Genomic DNA, 24,418 nt, shown 5'->3' with positions numbered 1-24,418 from the left:
GGGCACTGATGTTAACCTACATGCTACAGTAATGACGAATGTGAAACCATGTCACATGGTGAGCCTATAATGTTACACTTTAGGGATATTGCAATTTTTTTTAAAGAGTACCTCAATGAACAAGGAATTCTACTCCATGAGTTTGCAAAATTGTAACATGACATTGTAACGCTTGCCTTTGAAGTGAACCATCTAGTGTAAAAAGGAACTGTCCAACCAACATGTGTGATCATTATTTTCCAGGATGAACAATACAATAAAGTCAGCTACATTTATTCGGAACCTCCACTATGGGGTTCAACGAAAATTCTCAGACTTCTTGGACCCTCAAGAGAGCTGGAAAGACGTTCTTGTTTCTAACCCACAGGGTTACCTCAAACCCACAGGGGAGCCGAAGTACTCTCAGGTACTCGCATTTAAGGTCATGTGCTGGTCATCTACAGTACTTCACTGATAGGAGTGACACCAAAGTTGTCATCTTTCATGACAAAATTGTTACCTTCTGTCAAAGCTGTCTGTTACATTGCAACATTAGCATTGTATTCATCAGATGCTGGTTTTTGGTTGTTCCGGTCATGGTCTACTCTATTCTTGAACCTACCTTCAAATGACAGGAGATTTGAAGCTGGGGGACATCTAACAGCACTGGGGGAGAGGTGGCATCTTGATGAGCCACAGGTTAATGGCTGCAGCCAGTATTCTGCTACCGGGTATGCTACGGTCAACGTGTGTGTTTCATCAAAGAGCTTGTATTGACTGTCTATTCCACTCGCTGGTTTTGATCGTCTTGTATAGATTTCTAATCTATGATTTCACCCAAACATAAAAAACCTCCGCTCAACCATCCCCCAGCCACATCCCAGCCACCTGTGTCTCCTGGGGGAAAAGAGACAGTAAACAACACTGAAACAAGAACCTTGGGAAGGACAGAGGAACAGCCACTTCCAGACAGCACCTCAGAGCAGCAGGAGGTCGAGGAACCCAATGACACTTCAGGTTTGGACTAATGTTGTATGACTTTCATATGCATGTGTTATAACCACTTGAGGTGTTATGAGCGCCCAAAACATAGTAATACATGGGGTTATATAGATGATAGGTTATTTTACTGGTGGTTTAATTACATAGATGTGGTGACAAGAAGCTATTATAGATTGTGTTGAGTGAAATTTGACTAATCGTTTGATCCTGTTCAGTAATGTGTCGCAATGCACACAATATCCAGTAGATGGCAGCATTTACCTCAAAAAACGATGGTAGTATACCAAGACTGTCCTTTATGAACAGGTTAATAATCCATTGATTCTCAGGTTTTCTAAGGCTTTCTTTCCACTCACTGGCCTTGGTGAGGGCAGCTTTGGAACGGTCTACAAAGGCCTCATCAATGGTAAACCTGTGGCAGTGAAGAAACTACTCTCAGTAGGTGCCAATATTATCTGTGGCAATAACACTATTCATATTGTACACAGAGTATACAAAACATTAGGAACACCTGCTCTTTCCGTGACATAGACTGACCAGGTGAATCCAGGTGAAAGCTATGATCCCTTATTGATGTCACTTGTTAAATCCACTTCAATCAGTGTAGATGAAGGGGAGGAGACAAGTTAAAGAAGGACTTTTATACCTTTAGACAATTGAGACATGGATTGTGTATGCATGCCATTCAGAGGTTAAATGGGCAAGACAAAAGATTTAAGTGCCTTTGATAAAGGTGTTCTTAATGTTAGGGTTAATGTTTGGTGTATTCAGTGTGTGTATGATTTAATTAAACAGCACATTCTAAAAGGTTACTAAAACTTCCGTTTCTTACTCTTTTAGATGGAAGACATCTCACTAGAGGAGCTGCAAAAATCTCTGAAGCTGGAGACTCATATCTCCCTCACTAGCTTTAAGCACCAGCTGTCAGAGCAGCTCACAGATCACTGCACCTGTACATAGCCCATCTGTAAACAGCCCATCTATCTACCTACCTCATCCCCATACAGTATTTATTTATTTATCTTGCTCCTTTGCACCCCAGTATCTCTACTTGCACATTCATCTACCGCACATCTACCATTCCAGTGTTTAAATTGCTATATTGTAATTACTTCTCCACCATGGCCTATTTATTGCCTTAACTCCCTTATCTTACCTCATTTACACTCACTGTACATAGACTTTTGTTTTCTTTTGTTCTGCTATATTATTGACTATGTTTTGTTTATTCCATGTGTAACTTTGTGTTGTTGTATCTGTCGAATTTCTATGCTTTCTCTTGGCCAGGTCGCAGTTGCAAATGAGAACTTGTTCTCAACTAGCCTATCTGGTTAAATAAAGGTGGAAAAAATATATAAAAAATATTTAAAAAATGTTCAGTTCATTCAAGAGGTCCAAATTCTTATGGCATAAGTGTCTATTTTCTGCTCTTCCATTGTCCTATTGTAGGGAGTCCTTATAAACTAGCTGACCTACTGTTTGACCACTTCATAACCATTGCAGCTCTATTTCTTTAACAGAAGCAATAGCTAGTGTGTGCTCAATATCTCAATAAGGCAACTTAATGGCTCTCTACTGTGATAAAATCAACAGAGAAATGTCCTGCGAGAATGGCTTTTACTTAGGAGCTGTCCAGATATCGGTTTTAGATTGAATGGATATTACTAGATTTGATTTAGCTTGAATTGTCATTATGGTTTGAAGAAAAGACTACTGTTTATTTGATGATAGGCTTCTTGTTCCACAGGTTGAAACATGAAAACCTGGTAGACATAATCACCCTTGTTTTGTGTATGCTTACATGTCTAATGGGTCGTTGCCAGACCGGCTGGCTTGCTTGGTAAGCATACACACTGTACAATATCGACATATCTTTTTGATTGTAGCTACCTTCATTTGTACATAATCAATTAAATAAAATTTATTTTGGAAGAGAGATGTTTTACAGGTGCTTTCTCTTTAGGATGAATATGTTTGTGTGGTTGTAGGACCGTAGTCCTCCTATGTCCTGGTACAGATGTCTGACCGCCTTGGGAACAGCCAGAGGCTTGGATTATCTGCACAGCAGCAACCATGTCCACGGAGATGGCAAGAGGTAACTGGAAGTTTTTAATAAATGCCTTTCTTATGCCACTTGATCAAATATTTGACATTTGAATCATAGTCAGACATGAAAATGAGTCTCCGCACACTCAGGATCAATGCACAATTTTCAATTTATTTAGGCTGAGTTTTCGGTCATCAGACCTTCATCAGAGCATGACAAAATACATTTTAAATTGTGTATTAATCCTGAGTGTGCGGAGACCTTTTTATTTCAGCATTACTCTTTATCCCCTGCACCTCAGCTAGGGTCGGGTGTGCGACAGATCCTCTTAAAAACCATTGACAGACAACCTTGTCATATCAGTCTCAATAGTAGTTATTCATGAGTTCTAAACATAGGTGTCTGGCTGCAGAAATATTTTTCTGGATAAAGCACTTGTGCCGAAAATCTCTGACTTTGGGCTGACACGGGCCTCGGCCATGCGGTCGTCTTCGACAGTGATGACCGAAAGATCTAATCAAACAGTTTTTGGGTGGTACGTTGTACTTTACACCAACACACATCTATGGAACTAACACAATATGAAGACATTATACAATGTTGTGTGAAAATCAACACCAGCACTGATTTGAATATCACCTGAGTGACACTACATGACTGTCACACCCTGACCTTAGTTATCTTTGTTTTCTTTATTATTTTGGTTAGGTCAGGGTGTGACGAGGGTGGTTTGTTTAGTTTTGTATTGTCTAGGTTTTTTTGTGTGTCTAGGGTTTTTTGTAAGTCTAGGTGTTTATATGTTTATGGTTGCCTTCGTAAAAGGGGGAAACGAAGCGGTCTTCTGGTCAGACTCCGGAGACGGGCACATCGTGCACCACTCCCTAGCATTCTTCTCGCCAATGTCCAGTCTCTTGACAACAAGGTTGATGAAATCCGAGCAAGGGTAGCATTCCAGAGGGACATCAGAGACTGTAACGTTCTTTGCTTCACGGAAACATGGCTCACTGGAGAGACGCTATCGGAGTCGGTGCAGCCAGCTGGTTTCTCCACGCATCGCGCCGACAGAAACAAACATCTTTCTGGTAAGAAGAGGGGCGGGGGGCTTCATGGTTAACGAGACGTGGTGTGGCCACAACAACATACAGGGACTCAAGTCCTTCTGTTCACCTGATTTAGAATTTCTCACAATCAAATGTCGACTGCATTATCTACCAAGGGAATTCTCTTCGATTATAATCACAGCCGTATATATTCCCCCCCAAGCAGACACATCGATGGCTCTGAACAAACTTTATTTGACTCTTTGCAAACTGGAATCCATATATCCTGATGCTGCATTCATTGTAGCTGGGGATTTTAACAAGGCTAATCTGAAAACAAGACTCCCTAAATTGTATCAGCATATCGATTGCGCAACCAGGGCTGGAAAAACCTTGGATCATTGCTATTCTAACTTCCGCGACCCATATAAGGCCCTGCCCCGCTCTCCTTTCGGAAAAGCTGACCACGACTCCATTTTGTTGATCCCTGCCTACAGACAGAAACTAAAACAAGAAGCTCCCGCGCTGAGGTCTGTTCAACGCTGGTCCGACCAATCTGATTCCACACTCCAAGACTGCTTCCATCACGTGGACTGGGATATGTTTCGTATTGCATCAAACAACAACATTGACGAATACGCTGATTCGGTGAGCGAGTTCATTAGAACGTGCGTTGAAGATGTCGTTCCCATAGCAACGATTAAAACATTCCCAAACCAGAAACCGTGGATTGATGGCAGCATTCGCTTGAAACTGAAAGCGTGAACCACTGCTTTTAATCAGGGCAAGGTGACCGGAAACATGACCAAATACAAACAGTGTAGCTATTCCCTCCACAAGGCAATCAAACAAGCTAAGCGTCAGTATAGAGACAAAGTAGAATCTCAATTCAACGGCTCAGACACAAGAGGTATGTGGCAGGGTCTACAGTCAATCACGGATTACAAAAAGAAAACCAGCCCAGTCACGGACCAGGATGTCTTGCTCCCAGGCAGACTAAATAACTTTTTTGCCCGCTTTGAGGACAATACAGTGCCACTGACACGGCCCGCAACCAAAACATGCGGACTCTCCTTCACTGCAGCCGACGTGAGGAAAACATTTAAACGTGTCAACCCTCGCAAGGCTGCAGGCCCAGACGGCATGCCCAGCCGCGTCCTCAGAGCATGCGCAGACCAGCTGGCTGGTGTGTTTACGGACATATTCAATCAATCCCTATTCCAGTCTGTTGTTCCCACATGCTTCAAGAGGGCCACCATTGTTCCTGTTCCCAAGAAAGCTAAGGTAACTGAGCTAACGACTACCGCCCCGTAGCACTCACTTCCGTCATCATGAAGTGCTTTGAGAGACTAGTCAAGGACCATATCACCTCCACCCTACCTGACACCCTAGACCCACTTCAATTTGCTTACCGCCCAAATAGGTTCACAGACGATGCAATCTCAACCACACTGCACACTGCCCTAACCCATCTGGACAAGAGGAATACCTATGTGAGAATGCTGTTCATCGACTACAGCTCGGCATTCAACACCATAGTACCCTCCAAGCTCGTCATCAAGCTCGAGACCCTGGGTCTCGACCCCGCCCTGTGCAACTGGGTACTGGACTTCCTGACGGGCCGCCCCCAGGTGGTGAGGGTAGGCAACAACATCTCCACCCCGCTGATCCTCAACAATGGGGCCCCACAAGGGTGCGTTCTGAGCCCTCTCCTGTACTCCCTGTTCACCCACGACTGCGTGGCCACGCACGCCTCCAACTCAATCATCAAGTTTGCGGACGACACAACAGTGGTAGGCTTGATTACCAACAACGTCGAGACGGCCTACAGGGAGGAGGTGAGGGCCCTCGGAGTGTGGTGTCAGGAAAATAACCTCACACTCAACGTCAACAAAACTAAGGAGATGATTGTGGACTTCAGGGAACAGCAGAGGGAACACCCCCCTATCCACATCGATGGAACAGTAGTGGAGAGGGTAGTAAGTTTTAAGTTCCTCGGCGTACACATCACAGACAAACTGCATTGGTCCACCCACACAGACAGCATCGTGAAGAAGGCGCAGCAGCGCCTCTTCAACCTCAGGAGGCTGAAGAAATTTGGCTTGTCACCAAAAGCACTCATTAACTTCTACAGATGCACAATCGAGAGCATCCTGTCAGGCTGTATCACCGCCTGGCACGGCAACTGCTCCCCCCACAACCGTAAGGCTCTCCAGAGGGTAGTGAGGTCTGCACAACGCATCACCGGGGGCAAACTACCTGCCCTCCAGGACACCTACACCACCCGATGTCACAGGAAGGCCATAAAGATCATCAAGGACAACAACCACCCGAGCCACTGCCTGTTCACCCCGCTATCATCCAGAAGGCGAGGTCAGTACAGGTGCATCAAAGCTGGGACCGAGAGACGGAAAAACAGCTTCTATCTCAAGGCCATCAGACTGTTAAACAGCCACCACTAACATTGAGTGGCTGCTGCCAACACACTGACTCAACTCCAGCCACTTTAATAATGGGAATTGATGGGAAATTATGTAAAATATATCACTAGCCACTTTAAACAATGCTACCTAATATAATGTTTACATACCCTACATTATTCATCTCATATGTATATGTATATACTGTACTCTATATCATCTACTGCATCTTTAAGTAAAACATGTATCACTAGCCACTTTAACTATGCCACTTTGTTTACATACTCATCTCATATGTATATACTGTACTCAATACCATCTACTGTATCTTGCCTATGCCGCTCTGTACCATCACTCATTCATATATCTTTATGTACATATTCTTTATCCCCTTACACTTGTGTCTATAAGGTAGTAGTTTTGGAATTGTTAGCTAGATTACTTGTTGGTTATTACTGCATTGTCGGAACTAGAAGCACAAGCATTTCGCTACACTCGCATTAACATCTGCTAACCATGTGTATGTGACAAATAAATTTGATTTGATTTGGTTCTCAATCAGAGGCAGCTGTTTATCGTTGTCTGATTGGGGACCATATTTAGCTAGCCATATTCCTTGGGTAGTTTGTGGGTTCTTATTCTATGTTTAGTTGCCTGTCTGCACTAGCCATATTAGCGTCACGGTTCGTTTTGTATAGTTTGTTCATTGTTCTTTCTTTCATTAAAGAAGTATGTACGCTTACGACGCTGCGCCTTGGTCTCATCCATATGACGACAATGACAAGCAATTGAGACAGCACCTCATGTGGCTACACCCCTAAACATTATGCCAAACAGGTCAAGCCTTTCACACTGTCACTTTAAATACCTAAATATAACCCAGAAGATACAGTGACAACAATATTGAATTGATGATGAAACTGCAACGTAAGTCAAACTCATAAAACTGAATTGCCAGTTCAGCGGTTTACCTCAGTGCCAGACTCCAAAACCTACTGACACACAATTGTTGGACCCTTAAGTGAGAATTGTTTTATTTTTTATTTAACTATCCAAGTCATTTAAGAACTACCCTGGCCAAACCCTCCCCTAACCCGTACGACGCTGGGCCAATTGTGCGCCGCCCTATGGGACTCCCGATCACGTCCAGTTGTGACACGCCTCTAGTACTGCAATAGTGCCTTAGACCACTGTGTCAATCGGGAGAACTGCACTGAAACATGCACCTGTGCCCGTCTACCAGCCAATTAATTTAAAATGAAATACCAACAAATGAAAGGTTACTGCTCCTCAATGATAAATAAAGAAAGCATGTTGGTAAATGTTGATGGAGGCTTATAATGGAAAGTGTGGAAACAGTACTGTATGACATAAATGATGTACTCTACTCTACTGTCAGCAGTCCAATATGAGGTCAGGTCTTCTGTGTGTTGAACTGATTGAACCTCATCATAAACCAACAGCTACTGTGAGTGTTCAGCCTGAACCCTGGGAACAGTAGCGTACAGTATCTTAGACATAGCCTGCTATATTATTAATGAAGAGTAATAGAGGGCTGTTGTTGGCTAGAGCCGGAGCCAGCCAGGTGGTTAATCTAAGGTCTCTGTCATTCACAGGTGTTGCTAGAAATATTGTCTGGAGTCCTGCCAGTTGATGAAAATGGTGATCCTATGTTCCTGGTGAGCAAGCAGAACAATGGAAGCTTTCTCTTTAGTATTCGTCTGTCTTCATCATACAGAGGGATGAATGCATATGATCTGAAGAAAGAAAATATTTCACTTTTTGTATTTACTATGGAGTGTCAATCAAAAAGCTAATTACGCAGCATCACTTAGTTTCTACTCTTCGCTCCCTGTTGAGCATAAGGCCACATTTGTACAGTATACAGTAGATGGTAGACAGCGTTGTATATCTCATCTGTCAGTGTAGTTACCACTGCAAGCAGTAGCTGAAGGATGTGTTGCTGCTGTTGATTGGTATGATTTGTTATGACTGTCACAGATGAACATGAAGGATGAGATAGATAAGGAAGAAATGAGAATTGTAAGTATATGCATGTCCCTTAAGGTCCTTGTGTAATTGTAATGTGATATTGTACCCCCTAGCTCGATTGTCTATTGTTTGTAATCTATGTATGCTTGTGTTCCCTCATTCCTCCCTTATGTATTGATTTGATATTAATTAAAAAAAATAAAAAAAGATGAGGAAGGAATGGCCCTGGAGGACAAGAGGATGCGGTCTTAATGACAGAAAGAACAAACAGCCACTGACGAAAGAGGTGTGTGATGCCAGTACAGTTGCTAGCACTTTAGTTGACAGTACTGTCTCCACTGGTATATCAATGGGTACTTTGTGCTTCTTAGTTATAGCTGGGAGCCAACGCTTACTACTATGTGCTTAATTGTCTTTATCGCATTGAAATAATGTAAATATTTTAATAGGTCCTGACGGAGCTTGAAGATGTTGTCAAAAGCATTTCACTAGAACAGCTGGGGCCTGAGAGGGAAGCAGACAACATGGGAGACAACCCCTTGCCTCACACTTTTTCCTTAAACAAGGTTACTTTGCTCTAGAGCAGTGACCAACATTTTTACAAAGTCTTCTGTATTTTTTTGTTGCTTTAGGAATAAACAGCATTTTTTAAATATATATATATTTGGAAAGACAGACCATACTGTATGTTTGATGTAAATATTTTTATTTTCCTTTTTAAAAAGCAGCTGTTTTAAGAAAAATAAACAACTTAAGACCAAACAAGACAGTTCTCATGAGAGTGTATTCCCTTGTCCGAAGATGAGGTGTTAAACTAGTGATTTGCCATACAATAAATCAGTAGACAAGTGACTGTGGCAGAAAGAAATTCCATTTGGAATCACTGTCTCTGGGACTCCCACCCTGCATTCACACCATAGGAGCTGGCACAGTAGCATACTTAGCTTCCTCGAATGCTAATCAGAGCTATGAAATAGTGGAAGCCCCTGTTCTCTCCGTTACGTGACCCTCACTGACACTATAGATAGACAGATCAGTACAGACAATACCTTTTCATCACAGACAAAGCAGAACACCTACAACATGTACAGCACTTGCATAGAAAAATACATTTCTCAGCAGATGTGTTTTATGTAAACCACAGTTATCAAAAAAGAAATGTTCCAATATTTTTTTTTAAAGACAAAAAATGACAGGAGCAAATATTACATCTTTAAGTGGGGTTTGGACCTCTTCATAGCTGTGCCCACATATTGATGGAGCCATTTGATCAACTTTAGGTACAGGAAACACATAACAAATTGGCATTGATCTAAGAGGAATGCAAGGAATGATTGCAAGCATGTGAACTCAACTCATGGAGGATTCGTCACATTGGCACAATTCACATTAGTCGCACTAACATATTTTTTTATTCTCGGCAACAGTGTAAAAACCTTTCTTACTTAACTTGTTCTAACCTCTGAATAGCTCAGTAAAATACTTTGAATGAATCGCAGGCTACAAATGGACATTCTCAAGTGTGTTTCAGCTCAGTTGTCCATTGGCGTGCATAGTTCAGTCTCTGGGTGAGCTTCGAGGGTTTAGACGTTTTTTTATTTTATTTTAATGTATTTTTTACAAGAGGTTGTTTCAAATAATCTTTCCCTCCATCACTTGGAATGTTCCATTATGGAGCGTGTGGGTGTGTGTGTGTGTGGGGGGGGGTCTGTTTAGTCATCCTCTTCTCCATCTCCGGGCGGTCTGGTGATACGGCGTCCTCCCTTCTTCCCAGCGGGGCCCTTGGGCTTAGCAAAGGCCTGCTTGTGTGCGTGCTGCTTGGGATGGACTTCCTCATACAGGAAGTCACCAGTCAGCTCTTCCCCACTTTCAATCTCGAGCTATGAACAGTCACACACGAATAGTGAGGCGTTGGACTGTTAACCAAACCAGGGTTGGAGTCAATTCCATATAAATTCAGTAAATTTAGGAAGTAAACGCATTGAGAAAAAAATGTAATAATAGTGTCAGTTTACATCCTGAATTGAAACGAAATTAACCTGAACCAAACCTGCTGACTTTTTTTATGAACCCTAAGACACATGGAACACTTGTATTGGTGTTAACACCGATTGTTTGATCTTTCGGTCCTTACCTTCTTCAAAATGGCAATTTGCATGTTGTTCTCCACCATGTCCACCAGGGGATTTTTGCAACTGGAATAGAGCATCCTCTCTTTGATGCTGCACTTGTACCCCGGCATGGAATAAATGAACACTGCAAAAGGCAAAATAACAATGGAGGATGTCTCATCACAATCACAGATATACAATGCAGTAAATATGAAAGATGTATTTTGTATATAGGTATGATGACAGCTGTGCTTGGTGTCTTCAGTTGGTTCTCTTCTATTGTTCTTTGTGAAAACAGTGAATGTAAATATATTCACCTGTGGACTCCAGGTAGTCTCCCTCGTGGGAATGATTGTAGCGGAAGAAGTGATAGCGAGCAGACTCTGTGGGGATCCTTTTGGGCAGGTCTTTCACCTCGGTTGGTTCAGTGTTAGACAACCTAATGAGTTCTTTGGCAAAGTCTATTTCCTATCGAGAGTAGATATGAAACCGTACTATGAATTAACCAGATATGACAGTCGGACAATTACGCTCTAATAAAATGTCATTTCATCTTTGTGTGATTTATTGAATAGCTCTTTTGATAACATGCCCATTATGAGAAAAAGGCAGAGCCGGTTCGACGTGTCACAATTATGCCTTTGTCCCCAAATGTGATCTTGTGACACAAGCCCTTGAATTTCAATGAGAACTGACACAATGACACTTTGGTAAACAAAGAAGAACCACATCGTACTGTTCTCAATAGAACTCCTGACTCCAAAATTCCTTTGACAGTCTACAGAGAAGCCTGAGGATAAAAGAGGAACAGAACTTGTTCTCAACTGACTCACCTGGAAAAGCGACAGAGGAAGAGAAGTACTTACAAGTTGTACGTAGTTGACTTGCTTGTCTCTGAATCGTTTGAGCGCCTCGAACGCGTCTCCATGCATGGGGAACGCCACCCCCTGCAGTGTCTGCTGCTTGGTGTCTACACTGATGTCAGTCTGCACCTGAACACAACACAGAGAAAACGACGTAAGACAACTTAACCTTTACCATAGTCAGCACACAGCTCGCTAGTGGTAGTGCTAGTGATTCCATCAATATTTGATTTAACGAGGAAGTCCCTTTGAGGAAAACTGGCCACCTTAAATTAATATGAAGTAGATATGAGGCAAACAAATCCAGAACATTTACTTCCTCCTGTTCAGATTCTCCACATTGGGGATAATGACTGATGTGGCTGATGTTTCTATTTCTGGACAGGAGAGACAGGAGTGATGATAAAATCACCTTAAAGACTGGAAATGGAAGGGGATGATACTGATGGATTGCACCTATTTTTAGAGCCCTGCTGGTTCCCTCGGAAATAGAGGCTCTGTCGTGTACACATAATTGAGCAGCAGTGCACCCACCTCATGGACCAGAAGGATTATGGGGTTTATCCATCAATTTAGTCAAGGCAGTCTCTCTCTCCAGGCACATAAATGATAAATACAGTTGAAGTCGGAAGTTTACATACACCTTAGCCAAATACATTTAAAAACTCAGTTGTTCACAATTCCTGACATTTAATCAGAGTAAAAAATCCCTGTTTTAGGTCAGTTAGGATCACCACTTTATTTTAAGAATGTGAAATGTCAGAATAATAGAAGAGATAATGATTTATTTCAGCTTTTATATTTCTTTCATCACATTCCCAGTGGGTCAGAAGTATACATAGCCTGAATTAGTATTTGGTAGCATTGCCTTTAAATTGTTTAACTTGGGTCAAACGTTGTGGGTAGCCTTCCACAAGCTTACTACAATAAGTTGGGTGAATTTTGGCCCATTCCTCCTGACAGAGCTGGTGTAACGGAGTCAGGTTTGTAGACCTCCTTGCTCTCACACGCTTTTTCAGTTCTGCCAGGTTTGTAGGCCTCCTTGCTCTCACACGCTTTTTCAGTTCTGCCCACAAATTTTCTATAGGATTGAGGTCAGGGCTTTGTGATGGCCACTCCAATACCTTGACTTTGTTGTCCTTAAGCCATTTTGCCACAACTTTGGAAGTATGCTTGGGGTCATTGTCCATTTGAAAGACCCATTTGCGACCAGGCTTTAACTGATGTCTTGAGATGCTGCTTCAATATATCCACATCATTTTCCAACCTCATAATGCCATCTATTTTGTAAAACGCACCAGTCCCTCCTGCAGTAAAGCACCCCCACAACATGATGCTGCCACCCCCGTGCTTCACAGTTGGGATGGTGTTCTTCGGCTTGCAAGCCTCCCCTTTCTCCTCCAAACATAACGATGGTCATTATGGCCAAACAGTTCTATTTTTGTTTCATCAGACCAGAGGACATTTCTCCAAATAGTACAATCTTTGTCCCCATGTGCAGTTGCAAACCATAGTTTGGGTTTTTTATGGTGGTTTTGGAGCAGTGGCTTCTTCCTTGCTGAGCAGCCTTTCAGGATATTTCAATATAGGACTCGTTTTACTGTGGATATAAATATTTTGTACCCGTTTCCTCCAGCATCTTCACAAGGTCCTTTGCTGTTGTGCTGGGATTGATTTGCACTTTTCGCACCAAAGTACGTTCATCTCTAGGAGACAGAACGGTATGACGGCTGCGTGGTCCCATGGTGTTTATACTTGCGTACTATTGTTTGTATAGATGAACGTGGTACCTTCAGGTGTTTGGAAATTGCTCCCAAGGATGAACCAGACTTGTGGAGGTCTACAAAAAAAAATTCCTGAGGTCTTGCCTGATTTCTTTTGATTTTCCCATGATGTCAAGCAAAGAGGCACTGAGTTTGAAGGTAGGCCTTGAAATACATTCACAGGTACACCTCCAATTGAATCAAATTATGTCAATTAGCCTATCAGAAGCTTCTAAAGCCATGACACCATTTTCTGGAATTTTCCAAGCTATTTAAAGGCACAGTCAACTTAGTGTATGTAAACTTCTGACCCACTATAATTGTGATACAGTGAATTATAAGTGAAATAATCTGTCTGTAAACAATTGTTGGAAAAATTACTTGTGTCATGCACAAAGTAGATTTCCTAATCTACTTGCCAAAACTATAATTTGTTAAGAAATTTATGGGAGAAATGCTAGCCTGTTTTCACCAGCTTTTTATTGGTTGTATTTAGGAGTGTGACTGAATGCTTCTCAGACCACTTCCTTATACAGAGTTGAAGATTGTTGTTCATGTCAGACAGTCACAGCAACTAGGTTGTTTCCTCTTTAAGAAGGCTGACTTTGGTTTGGTTGGAATCATGAGCCACTGTGTGTTACTTTCTCTTTGGTTAATCACATCTCACAACTACCAAGAGAAAAGCAAACTTGACAAGCTTCATTGTTAGTAGCAAGTCAAGCACTGGCTATCACATAACAGTTTACCCTGATTTTATCAGTGGAGCCAAGCCCAGGCAGTGGTGTGACCTTGTCCAAGTGCTTTCCTGGACAGAATTATAAGTATCAATGCAAATGAATGATCATTCATCAACTTTCATAGGTGGCCCTTCGTGTAGGCTGACCATACAGAACATTTTAGTTCAAGACCAGTGTATTTAGTGGGAGATCTCAACAACAACATCCTATTGCTTACAGTGCATTGTGACTTTTTTTTTTACACACAAAAAACACCTATTTATATAGCTATGAGTCTCGACCCATACAGGGGAAATAGAGAAAGGGGATACCTAGTCAGTTGTACAGCTGAATGCATTCAACTAAAATGTGTCTACTGCATTTAAACCAACCCCCTCCAGAATCAAACAGGTGCGGGGGCTGCCTTAATCGATGTACGCGTCATCGGAGCCCAGGGAATCGTTTCGGTTGGAGGTTAACTGCCTTGCTCGAGGGCAGAAGGGCATTCGAACCAGCAACCTTTCGGTTACTGGCCTAACGCTCTTAACCGCTAGGCTACGTGCTGCGGTTAGTTGTCCATCTGCCAACTTCCTGTAGTTCTAATGAATCACAGCACCTATCCAGTGACTCTTAGTGCCAGTTCGGCATTTTGCACAGCTGTATTGCTGACCTTGTGGTCTTATGGGGGTTAGGTATCACCAGCATTAATATTCAAGACTGTCTTTTGGATTGAACACAATTCAAAGCATATGCTATGAGTTTACCGTACATGTTGCTATGAGTTGCTCAGAATCACTCCCACTATTAAGAGAAATGTGTCTAGATGTAATGGTTTCAAAACTTAAAGGTTTGAATCGACACCCATTTAACAATGACACTTTCAACCAACAGAATTACTTTTGCACAGAATCACTTTTAAACATCACAGGAAGTGTGAATACTGTTCTCTCTGTGTGTGTGTGTGTACCTCACTGAGTTTGATCTGTCTCAGTTCCTCCTCAGCAGCAGTGAGTGGTAGTGGTGCGGCCTTGGTCACCAGGTACTTCTTGTAGCCACTCAGAGACACATCCTCCTGGGGGAGTGGGGATAATCAGGAGGGGAGAGAGGATCACATACCAGTTAGCCTTTTATATACACTATTATAAACTGGGTGGTTCGAGTCCTGAATGCTTATTGGCCGACAGCCATGCTATATCAGACCGTATACCATGGGTGTGACAAAACGTTTAGTTTTACTGCCCTAATTACGTTAGTAACCAGTTTATAACAGCAATAAGGCACCTTGGGGGTTTGTGATATAAAATCATTTCCATATTTCCATTACAACAACCTGAATGACAAAGCAGACAGAAAATCTGATCTTCAAAGTTCATTTCAGAAAGGGATAAGAGGATTTCACAACACAATCTAGGCTAATACAGATAATCTAACCAACCTTTGTAGTGCCAAAGAGCTCATCTTTGATAAGCCCCCCACCAAATTCCTTCTTTAGTGTGGCCCTGGTAGCAGCGTATAACATCTTATGCCGCACCTGTTTGAAATAGAATGTATTAGTGAATACACAAAGAGTACTGGAAAAGCAGTCTGTTTACATTTAACTATACTATCCACTTTCTATAACTCAATGACATTCAGTGATTTTATTAATGTTTTTTATTGATTTCTGATTCTTATCTTGCTGCCGCAACATAAGCCCCCATTCTTTTTCCCCATAGGAGAGTAAACTGTGCCTGGATAAACACTAAATAAATGCATCCCATTTGGATTTTTTAGTGAGTACTTTTACATGCACACTAATCATTTCTATATTAAACTGATTATGGCAGTAGGCAGATTATGCAATAGTAATGTAAACAGTATCTCAAATTGGAGTAAGGTCAAAATCGAAGTAAGCATACGCTGATTAAAATACCTGGTGTTCTGTGAAATCTTTTGAATTATTAGGACATGTGAACACCTTAATTCACGTTCCAGCGATGTATTTGATCTGTGCATGTGTGAGCAACAACCGAGCAAGCCTCGCTCTTTAGCGCGAGTGCTGTGAGTTCGGAACAACTGAACGCATGCATCTTAGAAGTAGTTCACACAAACTTTATATGTCCGAACTCAGAATAAAATTTGCTTCACAAAAATAGTATGGTCGCTGTGTTATAACGTTTATTTTGATTGCCAATTTTCTGCATCAAGTGGCCTGATTTCAGATGTGTCCATGTAAACAGGACTATTAGGGAAATCATTATTCTTGAAAAGCATGTAAACATTTTAATGAAAGTATTATATTAATCTGACTATCCACAATAAATCGGGAGTATTGTGTGCATCAGGGTTTCCGTTGAAAAGGTGGCACCGGACAATTGAGAAATTTCCCAGACCTATATGCATTGGGTGTGTACCCTGATTAGGGTGTCCACCCACGGTGTTCAGAATGACAGAAATCACCTTTACATTATGGTAATTATTTGTAACAAAACATGCAAATCGAGGATGCAATGACGTGTCCTTACCGCCCACTTTGAAGATGTTAGAATAACTGTCCACATTCACTTTTCCTCAGCCAACAAGACGAGTAGCGAAGAGTGAAATCACTAGCCTATGCATAGGCGGCGGGTGAGTTTCTAGTTTAAGGAAGCAAATTTTCAGATCCTCAGGTTGGATGGGGATCGTTGCTACACAGCTAATTTTAGGTCTCTCCAGAGATTTTAGATCGGGTTCAAGTACGGGCTCTGGCTGACCACTCAAGGACATTCAGAGACTTGTCCCAAAGCCACTCCGGCGTTGTCTTGGCTGTGTGCTTTGGGCCGTTGTCCTGTTGGAAGGTGGACATTCACCCCAGTCTGAGGTCCTGAGACCTCTGGAGAAGGTTTTCATCAAGGATCTCTCTGTATTTAGCTCTGTTCATCATTCCCTCGATCCTGACTAGTCTCCCAGTCCCTGCCGCAGAAAAACATCCCCCCCCCCCCCCCCCCTGCTGCCACCACCATGCTTCACCGTAGGGATGGTGCCAGATTTCCTCCAGATGTGACGCTTGGAATTCAGGCCAAATAGTTCAATCTTGGTTTCATCAGACCAGAGAATCTTGTTTCTCATGGTCAAAGTCCTATAGGAAGCGTGCAGTCATGTGCCTTTAACTTAGGAGTGGCTTCCGTGTGGCCACTTTACCATAAACGCCTGATTGGTGGAGTGCTACAGAGATGGTTGTTCTTCTAGAAGGTTTTCCCATCTCCACAGAGGAACTCTGGAGCTTTGTCATCGGGTTCTTGGTCACCTTCCTGACCAAGGCCCTTCTCCCCCGATTGATCAGTTTGGCCGGGTGGCCAGCTCTATCTAGGTAGTTCCAAACTTTTTCCATTTAAGAATGATGGAGGCCACTGTTTTCTTGGGGACCTTCAATGCTGCAGACATTTTTTGGTACCTTTCCCCATATCTGTGCCTTGACACAATCCTGTCTCAGAGCTCTACAGACAATTCCTTCGACCTCATAGCTTGGTTTTTGCTCTGACATGCACTGTAAACTGTGGGAACTTATATAGACAGGTGTGCACCTTTCCAAATCATGTCCAATTGAATTTACCACAGGTGGACCCCCATCAAGTTGTAGAAACATCTCAATGATGTTCAATGGAAACAGGATGCACCTGAGCTCAATTTTGAGTAGCATAGCAAAGGGTCTGAATACCTATGTAAATAAGGTATTTCTGTTTTATTATTTTTAACGAATTTGCACACTTTTTATTTGAATTTCAATCGCTTTGTCATTATGGGGTATTGTGTATAGATTGGATTAAATAGAAGTTTCTTTCAGAATAAGGCTGAATACCTTCCAAATGCACTGTAAATATAACTAAATCACTGTTCGCAAAAAAGACCGGTTTTTGCATGGCTGAGCACTTATAGCGTAGAAGCCTGGGCTATAGGCTATATCAGATACATTTCTTATTTCTTTGCATGGGAATTACACATTTCATGCAATGCTACTACACTTTATATGAACGGAGACATTAGCAGAATCTTAATTTCTTAAAACAACAAATTATAGGGTAACCTACTCTGCTGACACTGACAAACAGACCAATAAAAACCACGTTGTCCATATAATAGGCCTACGAAAAGGGGAGACACGAATAGAATATGACGTCCATCTAAACTGGAGGAAAGTATTGTCCAAAAACAGACTTTTAAGTGCCACTGACTCAACGATAAAGAGTGAATATGTGAACTGCGTACTCACCGGAGGTATGGCCGATGCTCTCCGCTGGTGCCAATAAGATCGGCTATAGGCCTACTGTTGTTCGCTCAATTAAATTACAATTGTGATAACTAAAAGACAGATTATAGTATTTTCATTGTCTTCTCTTTAAAGCAATAACTATTTGCTTTCCAAACAATGTTTTCCCGCGATTTAATTTAGAAATATTGCGATACACCTGGTTGGGTCTCTACTTTTCACTGACAGTCGCAACTCAGAATTCATCTATTTGGTATTTGCCGCACACGCTGCCCAAATTGAGCATGCTGCCTTTCCTTCCGACTTTAGGCAATGCGATTTAAAACAACACATTCATGTTTTAAGGCTAGGGGAAGGTAATGATCCACTGTATCCTAATCATGCTTCAGTAGTATGGTTTGAATGATTTTATTTAGCTCTGTATAGACATGAGTAGGCTAATTAGGCTATATAATTTTGGCAATTTAATTCAATTTACTTAGGGAAAGCTCAGTTTCCCCTAGCCTTATGGACATGCTATACGTTTCCAAAGTGGTGTGTGACGCGCTGATGAAGCCTGCCTTCCGTTGCTTATGCATTTGAAAGGCAAGTAAATGGGAAGCATGCTTCAATTACCAGTTGGGAAATAAAAATAGTAGCTATTTTTAATCTTTGCCCAAAAACTATTTTTAACACAGGATTGCATTTAGAATTGTTGCACAATGATTGGGCTTATAAAAGCGCTGACTGACAGATTTTCTGCTCAAAGGCTTTGATTCTGTATGCTGTGCATGTGTGATATTTACATTTATATATATTTTTATTTAACCTTTATTTAACTAGGCAAGTCAGTAACCAAGATATAATGAATATACACGCACCAATTCAATTCCACTAAATTATGCAAATTAACCCACAGACCGGAATGCATGACCAGTCAAATGTATTTACATAAACTGCTATTTCCATCAATGAATAGACTAAAGAGTATTATTATTTCACAATGGGACTTTATTTCTTCTCTCAGACAATTGGCCAGTGCCAATATTATTTATCAGCTTTTCAAAAAAATTATAATTCTTCCAAAAGCCAGCTATTGGAAACACTGGTGTACATGTAACTGTACTCAGTCTTAGAACATGTGCAAGTGTTTTGAAACCTCTGCAGCTTTCTAGACAAGCCTGGACCTGTGGCACTCAGCCTACGGATAGTGGGTAGGAATGTCGAGCCCTGTCTGCTAGAGTAGGATGCAGTCAGTACTCCCTCGGTCTCTAGTCTCTGCCCCATGTTATTCAGCCTGGTACCGCCAGTGTAGGCCAGGGCACATTTCTCTCCTTGTCTGTGCATCATTCATTTATCTGTCTTAATTGTGCCAACTCATTCAATCTGGTAATGCTAAATTCCTTTCAGTCTCTGCCATTACATCAATTTGCAACAGTTGTGATGTTATCTGTATCAAGAGGTGGTCAAAAAGTTAAATGTCACATTTGCACTTAAGTACAAACTACATATAACCAACAACAGTCAGTAATAAACACAAAACATGTTTGCTACGGGTCTGTCGTGAGCATGAAGAGACTTGTCATTGACATGAACGTGCAACATAATTAGCAAACGGAAGCTGACATCTGTGTGTGAGAGGAGTTGCTTACAGGAGAGTGGTCAGGTGACCAGGCCATGAAGATCCACTCATAGCCCTGGTTGTTGGAGGAGTCCAGTCGGTACAGGATATAAGATGGCAGGTCGTCCTGTAGTAGAGGCAGGACTAACGAGTCATACTCTTGGTCCCATGTTTTTGATGCTTGCCTGGTCTCGCCCAAAGCTAGCTGCTCTGTAACACAAATATTATCAGAATTTAGTGGCTGAAGATTCAAAGTGAAAACATAATTTTGGTGAATAGAATCTCTCTGTGCTTTCCAACATTTCAGAAACTGTTTTAATTCTAAAAAAAAGATCTGTAATATATCCTTGAGAGACAGCCTTGGTGACAAACATTAGATATGTTTATGGTCAGATCAGTAAAACAAACACTTCTTACCATCCTCAATCACAATCTTTAAGAGTCGATATTGGTCTCCACACCTCGCACTGGCAAAGATGTCCTTCACGTCGTTACCAGCTAAAAAAACAGTTGGGGGAGTGAGTTTGGTATCGGCACAAACATGCAATTTGTTCTAATATGGATGTTTCATAGTAGAAGCCTCATCACTGAAATTGGGCTTAAAGAAAATTTTCAAGCTGTTAAACCCATGTTAAAACCTTCCAAAGAACAAACCATGTAATTAGCTTCAGCTTTATCTATTTAAAACAATATTTGCCACAGAAGTTTGGTCAACATATACAGTTGAAGTCGGAAGTTTACATACACCGTCGCCAAATATATTTAAACTCAGTTTTTCACAATTCCTGACATTTAATCCTGTCTTTGGTCAGTTAGGATCACCACTTTATTTTAAGAATGTGAAATGCCAGAATAATAGTAGAGAGAATGATTTATTTCAGCTTTTATATTTCTTTCATCACATTCCCAGTGGGTCAGAAGTTTAAATACACTCAATTAATATTTGGTAGCATTGCCTTTAAAATTGTTTAACTTGGGTCAAACATTTTGGGTAGCTTTCCATAAGCTTCCCACAATAAGTTAGGTGAATTTTGGCCCATTCCTCCTGACAGAGCTGGTGTAACTGAGTCAGGTTTGTAGGCCTACTTGCTCGCACACACTTTTTCAGTTCTGCCCACAAATGTTCTATAGGATTGAGGCCAGGGCTTTGTGAAGGCCACTCCAATACCTTGACTTTGTTGTCTTTATGCCATTTTGCCACAACTTTGGAAGTTTTGGAAGACCCATTTGCGACCAAGCTTTAACTTCCTAACTGATGTCTTGAAATGTTGCTTCAATATATCCACATAATTTTCCATCCTCATGATGCCATCTATTTTGTGAAGTGCACCAGTCCCTACTGCAGCAAAGCACCCGATATAGGACTCGTTTTACTGTGGATATAGATACTCAGTGATCTGAGTAGAGATTTCCTCCAGCATCTCCACAAGGTCCTTTGCTGTTGTTCTAGGATTGATTTGCACTTTTCGCACCAAAGTACGTTAATCTCTAGGAGACAGAACGTGTCTCCTTCATGAGCGGAATGACGGCTGTGTGGTCCCATGGTGTTTATACTTGCTTACTATTGTTTGTACAGATGAACGTGGTACCTTCAGGCGTTTGGAAATTGCTCATAAGGGGCCACAGTGGCTCGTGGGTCTGCATACCAACATCCATACCCCCCTTCCCCTTGTGATACATACATTTAGTTTTTGGCAAAACCACACACACACGCACGCACGCACACACGCGCGCGCGTGTGCAAATTAAAAATACAATATTGGTATCTGTCATTGGGTTGAAAGCACTCAGATACTTTGGTTTAGGCTATTTGTCAGCTCATTTTTTAAATGTAAATGTCTGTTACATTTGAGTGCCAGATGTTTCAATGAAGGCGTTGCCCAAGCCAAAATGTTATTTTTTTACTCGAGTAGAAGCAGAGACAAACACACACGGTTCTTTTAGGACACCTAGCTACATAACTACCGTTGCTACTTCTTAGCAGAGCATCAAATCGATTATGACAGATAGTTGCGAGCTAGCTACCGTCGCTAGCTAGTACTTAATGTTACTGTACTACAGTACATAAATAGTAAAACATTGCACATCGATTAAAAACAGATTTTTCAATTAAGATGTATACAGTTCAATCATGCTAAGATAGCGACAATATAACTTAAATGAAATAGCTACCTTGTATGCCCGTTTGGTGGGACATTTTGTATTTTTATCGCAAGAAAGGTTGATGAAGCAGAGAACCAAGCCAGGATAAGGAAGTAGGAAGCGGACTAGGCTAAATTCATGTGTCGTCATCATCATCATCATCATCAGCAAGGTCACGTGGTTCAACGGTGCAGGGGTGACGACGAGGAATAAAACACATCGTTTATTAAATTCCTGCGTTAATTAAATGGTAAACAACAAATGCGCTTTGACCTCGGGAAGTCTATTGACATTCTACACATACACGCTGGACTGGAGGAGCTAGCTATTTTATAGGCTACTACCAATGACTGTATATATGAAGTCTAACGTTACTACTCTGTCTAGCATGAGGGGATGCCACATTTGTTCCATTGTTTCCACTCCAGTCTAGACTGAAATGCAATGTTACATTTACAATGTTACATTTGTAACTTTTGTAATGTAGCCTATTGTTTGTGATGCAATGCTACCAGGGGCAGACTAGGACAAAAATTCAGCCCAGGCATTTCAGCCACACCAGCCCACATCACACTTCTACATTCATGTGGATGCTAACATGATTATGGATAATCCTGAATGAATTGTGAATAATGAATTACAGACATACAAATTATATATGATATTTATGCCTCTATAACTTTCTCAATCATCAATATTCATTATTTTTTTCAGAATTATCCATAATCAGGGTAGCATCCACATTAATGCACAAGTGTTTAGAAACATATTATATTCTTATTTACAATAAAAGTGACACATGACACAATAGATTATTTACCATTGTTTTTTATTGGGCACAAAATTATTTGAAACAACCAAAACAAACAGCAAATGCATCCAACAAATTTGTAGTCACAAGCTTCATGTAATTATTGTGTGCTTGGAATATGGGACCAAACACAAAACTTTTGACTACTTTAATACACAAATAAGTGAATTTGTCCCAATACTTTTCGTTCCCTAAACTGGGGGGAGTTTGTAGTTACCTCATTGTATCATTTCAAATCCAAAGTGCTGGAGTACGGGGCCAAAACAACAACAAAACATGTCACTGCAAAAAAATGTGGCAAAGAAATTAACTTTTTGTCCTGAATACAAAGCGTTATCTTTGGAGCAAATCCGACACCACACATCACCGAGTACCACTCTTCATATTTTCAAACATGGTGGTGGCTGCATCATGTTATGCATATGCTTGACATCGCAAGGACTATGGAGTTTTTTGGGATAAAAAGAAAAGGAATACAGCAGGAAAAATCCAATAGGAAAACCTTGTTCAGTGTGCTTTCCAACAGACAGAGGGAGACAAATTCACGTTTCAGCAATAACAGGATAATAACCTAAATCACAAGAGTTGCTAACCAAGATAACATAGAATGTGGCCTAATTACAGTTTTGACTTAAATTGGCTTGAAAATCTATGGCAAGACTTAAAAATGTCTGTCTAGCAATGATAAATTAAATCTAATTGTATTTTTCACATGCTTCGAATACAACCTTACAGTGAAATGCTTACTTACAACCCTTTAATCAATGATGCAGTCTTAAGAAACTACCTAAAAAAAGAAAAATTAAGTAAAATTAAAGAGATAAGAAAAACAAATCATTAAAGAGCAGCAGTGAATAACAATAGCGGGGCCATATACAGGGGGTATTTGTACAGAATCAGTGTGTCAATGTGCGGGGGCACAGGTGTCGAGGTAATTGAGATAATTCTGTACATGCAGCTAGGGTTGTTAAAGTGGCTATGCATAGATAATAACAGAGAGTAGCAGAATGGGGGGTGGGGTAGCAAATAGTCTGGGTAGCCATTTGATTAGCTGTTCAGTAGTCTTATGGCTTGGGGGTAGAAGCTGTTTAGAAGCCTCTTGGACTAATACTTGGCGCTCCGGTACCTCTTGCTGTATGGTAGCAGAGAGAACAGTCTATGACTAGGGTGGCTGGAGTCATTGACGATTTTTAGGGCCTTCCTCTGACACCGCCTGGTATAGAGGTCCTGGATGGCCGGAAGCTTGGCCCCAGTGATGTACTGGGCCGTTCACACTACCCTCTGTTGTGCCTTGCAGTCGGAGGCCGAGCAGTTGCCATACCAGGCAGTGATGCAACCCGTCAGAATGCTCTTGATGGTGCAGCTGTACAACCTTTTGAGGATCTGAGGACCCATGACAAATCTTTTCAGTCTCCTGAGGGGGAATAGGTTTTGTCGTGCCCTCTTCATGACGGTCTTGGTGTGCTTGGACCATGTTAGTCTGTTGTTGATGTGGACGCCAAGGAACTTGCAGCTCTCAACCTGCTCCACTACAGCCACGTCGATGAGAATGGGGGTGTGCTCGGTCCTCTTTTTCCTGTAGTCCACAATCATCTCCTTTGTCTTGATCACGTTGAGGGAGAGGTTGTTGTCCTTGTACCACATGGTCAGGTCTCTGACCTCCTCCCTATAGGCTGTCTCATTGTTGTCAGTGATCAGGCCTACCAC

General features: G+C 41.5%; 1 protein-coding gene and 1 pseudogene across 1 annotated transcript; one reads left to right on the top strand and one right to left on the bottom strand.

Annotated features, from left to right (window-relative positions):
- The first annotated feature begins 290 nt into the window (after nucleotides 1-290).
- Nucleotides 291-3,603, top strand: LOC109888556 (interleukin-1 receptor-associated kinase 4-like; annotated as a pseudogene).
- A 5,562-nt stretch (nucleotides 3,604-9,165) lies between these two features.
- Nucleotides 9,166-22,067, bottom strand: LOC109889234 (twinfilin-1-like). The gene is made up of 9 exons (XM_020480513.2): nucleotides 21,931-22,067; nucleotides 20,176-20,256; nucleotides 19,790-19,968; nucleotides 15,369-15,464; nucleotides 14,901-15,005; nucleotides 11,458-11,583; nucleotides 10,909-11,059; nucleotides 10,615-10,736; nucleotides 9,166-10,360 (listed from the first exon to the last, which is right to left on the bottom strand). Exons 1-9 carry the CDS (start codon nucleotides 21,953-21,955, stop codon nucleotides 10,193-10,195), a joined length of 1,053 nt encoding a protein of 350 aa, XP_020336102.1. The 5' UTR covers nucleotides 21,956-22,067; the 3' UTR covers nucleotides 9,166-10,192.
- Nucleotides 22,068-24,418: the final 2,351 nt, after the last annotated feature.

Source organism: Oncorhynchus kisutch, linkage group LG4 (assembly GCF_002021735.2).
Source record: "Oncorhynchus kisutch isolate 150728-3 linkage group LG4, Okis_V2, whole genome shotgun sequence".
Lineage (NCBI taxonomy): Eukaryota > Metazoa > Chordata > Actinopteri > Salmoniformes > Salmonidae > Oncorhynchus > Oncorhynchus kisutch.
Note: the sequence above shows the minus strand (reverse complement) of the source record. Positions and strands in the feature narration are given on the sequence as shown.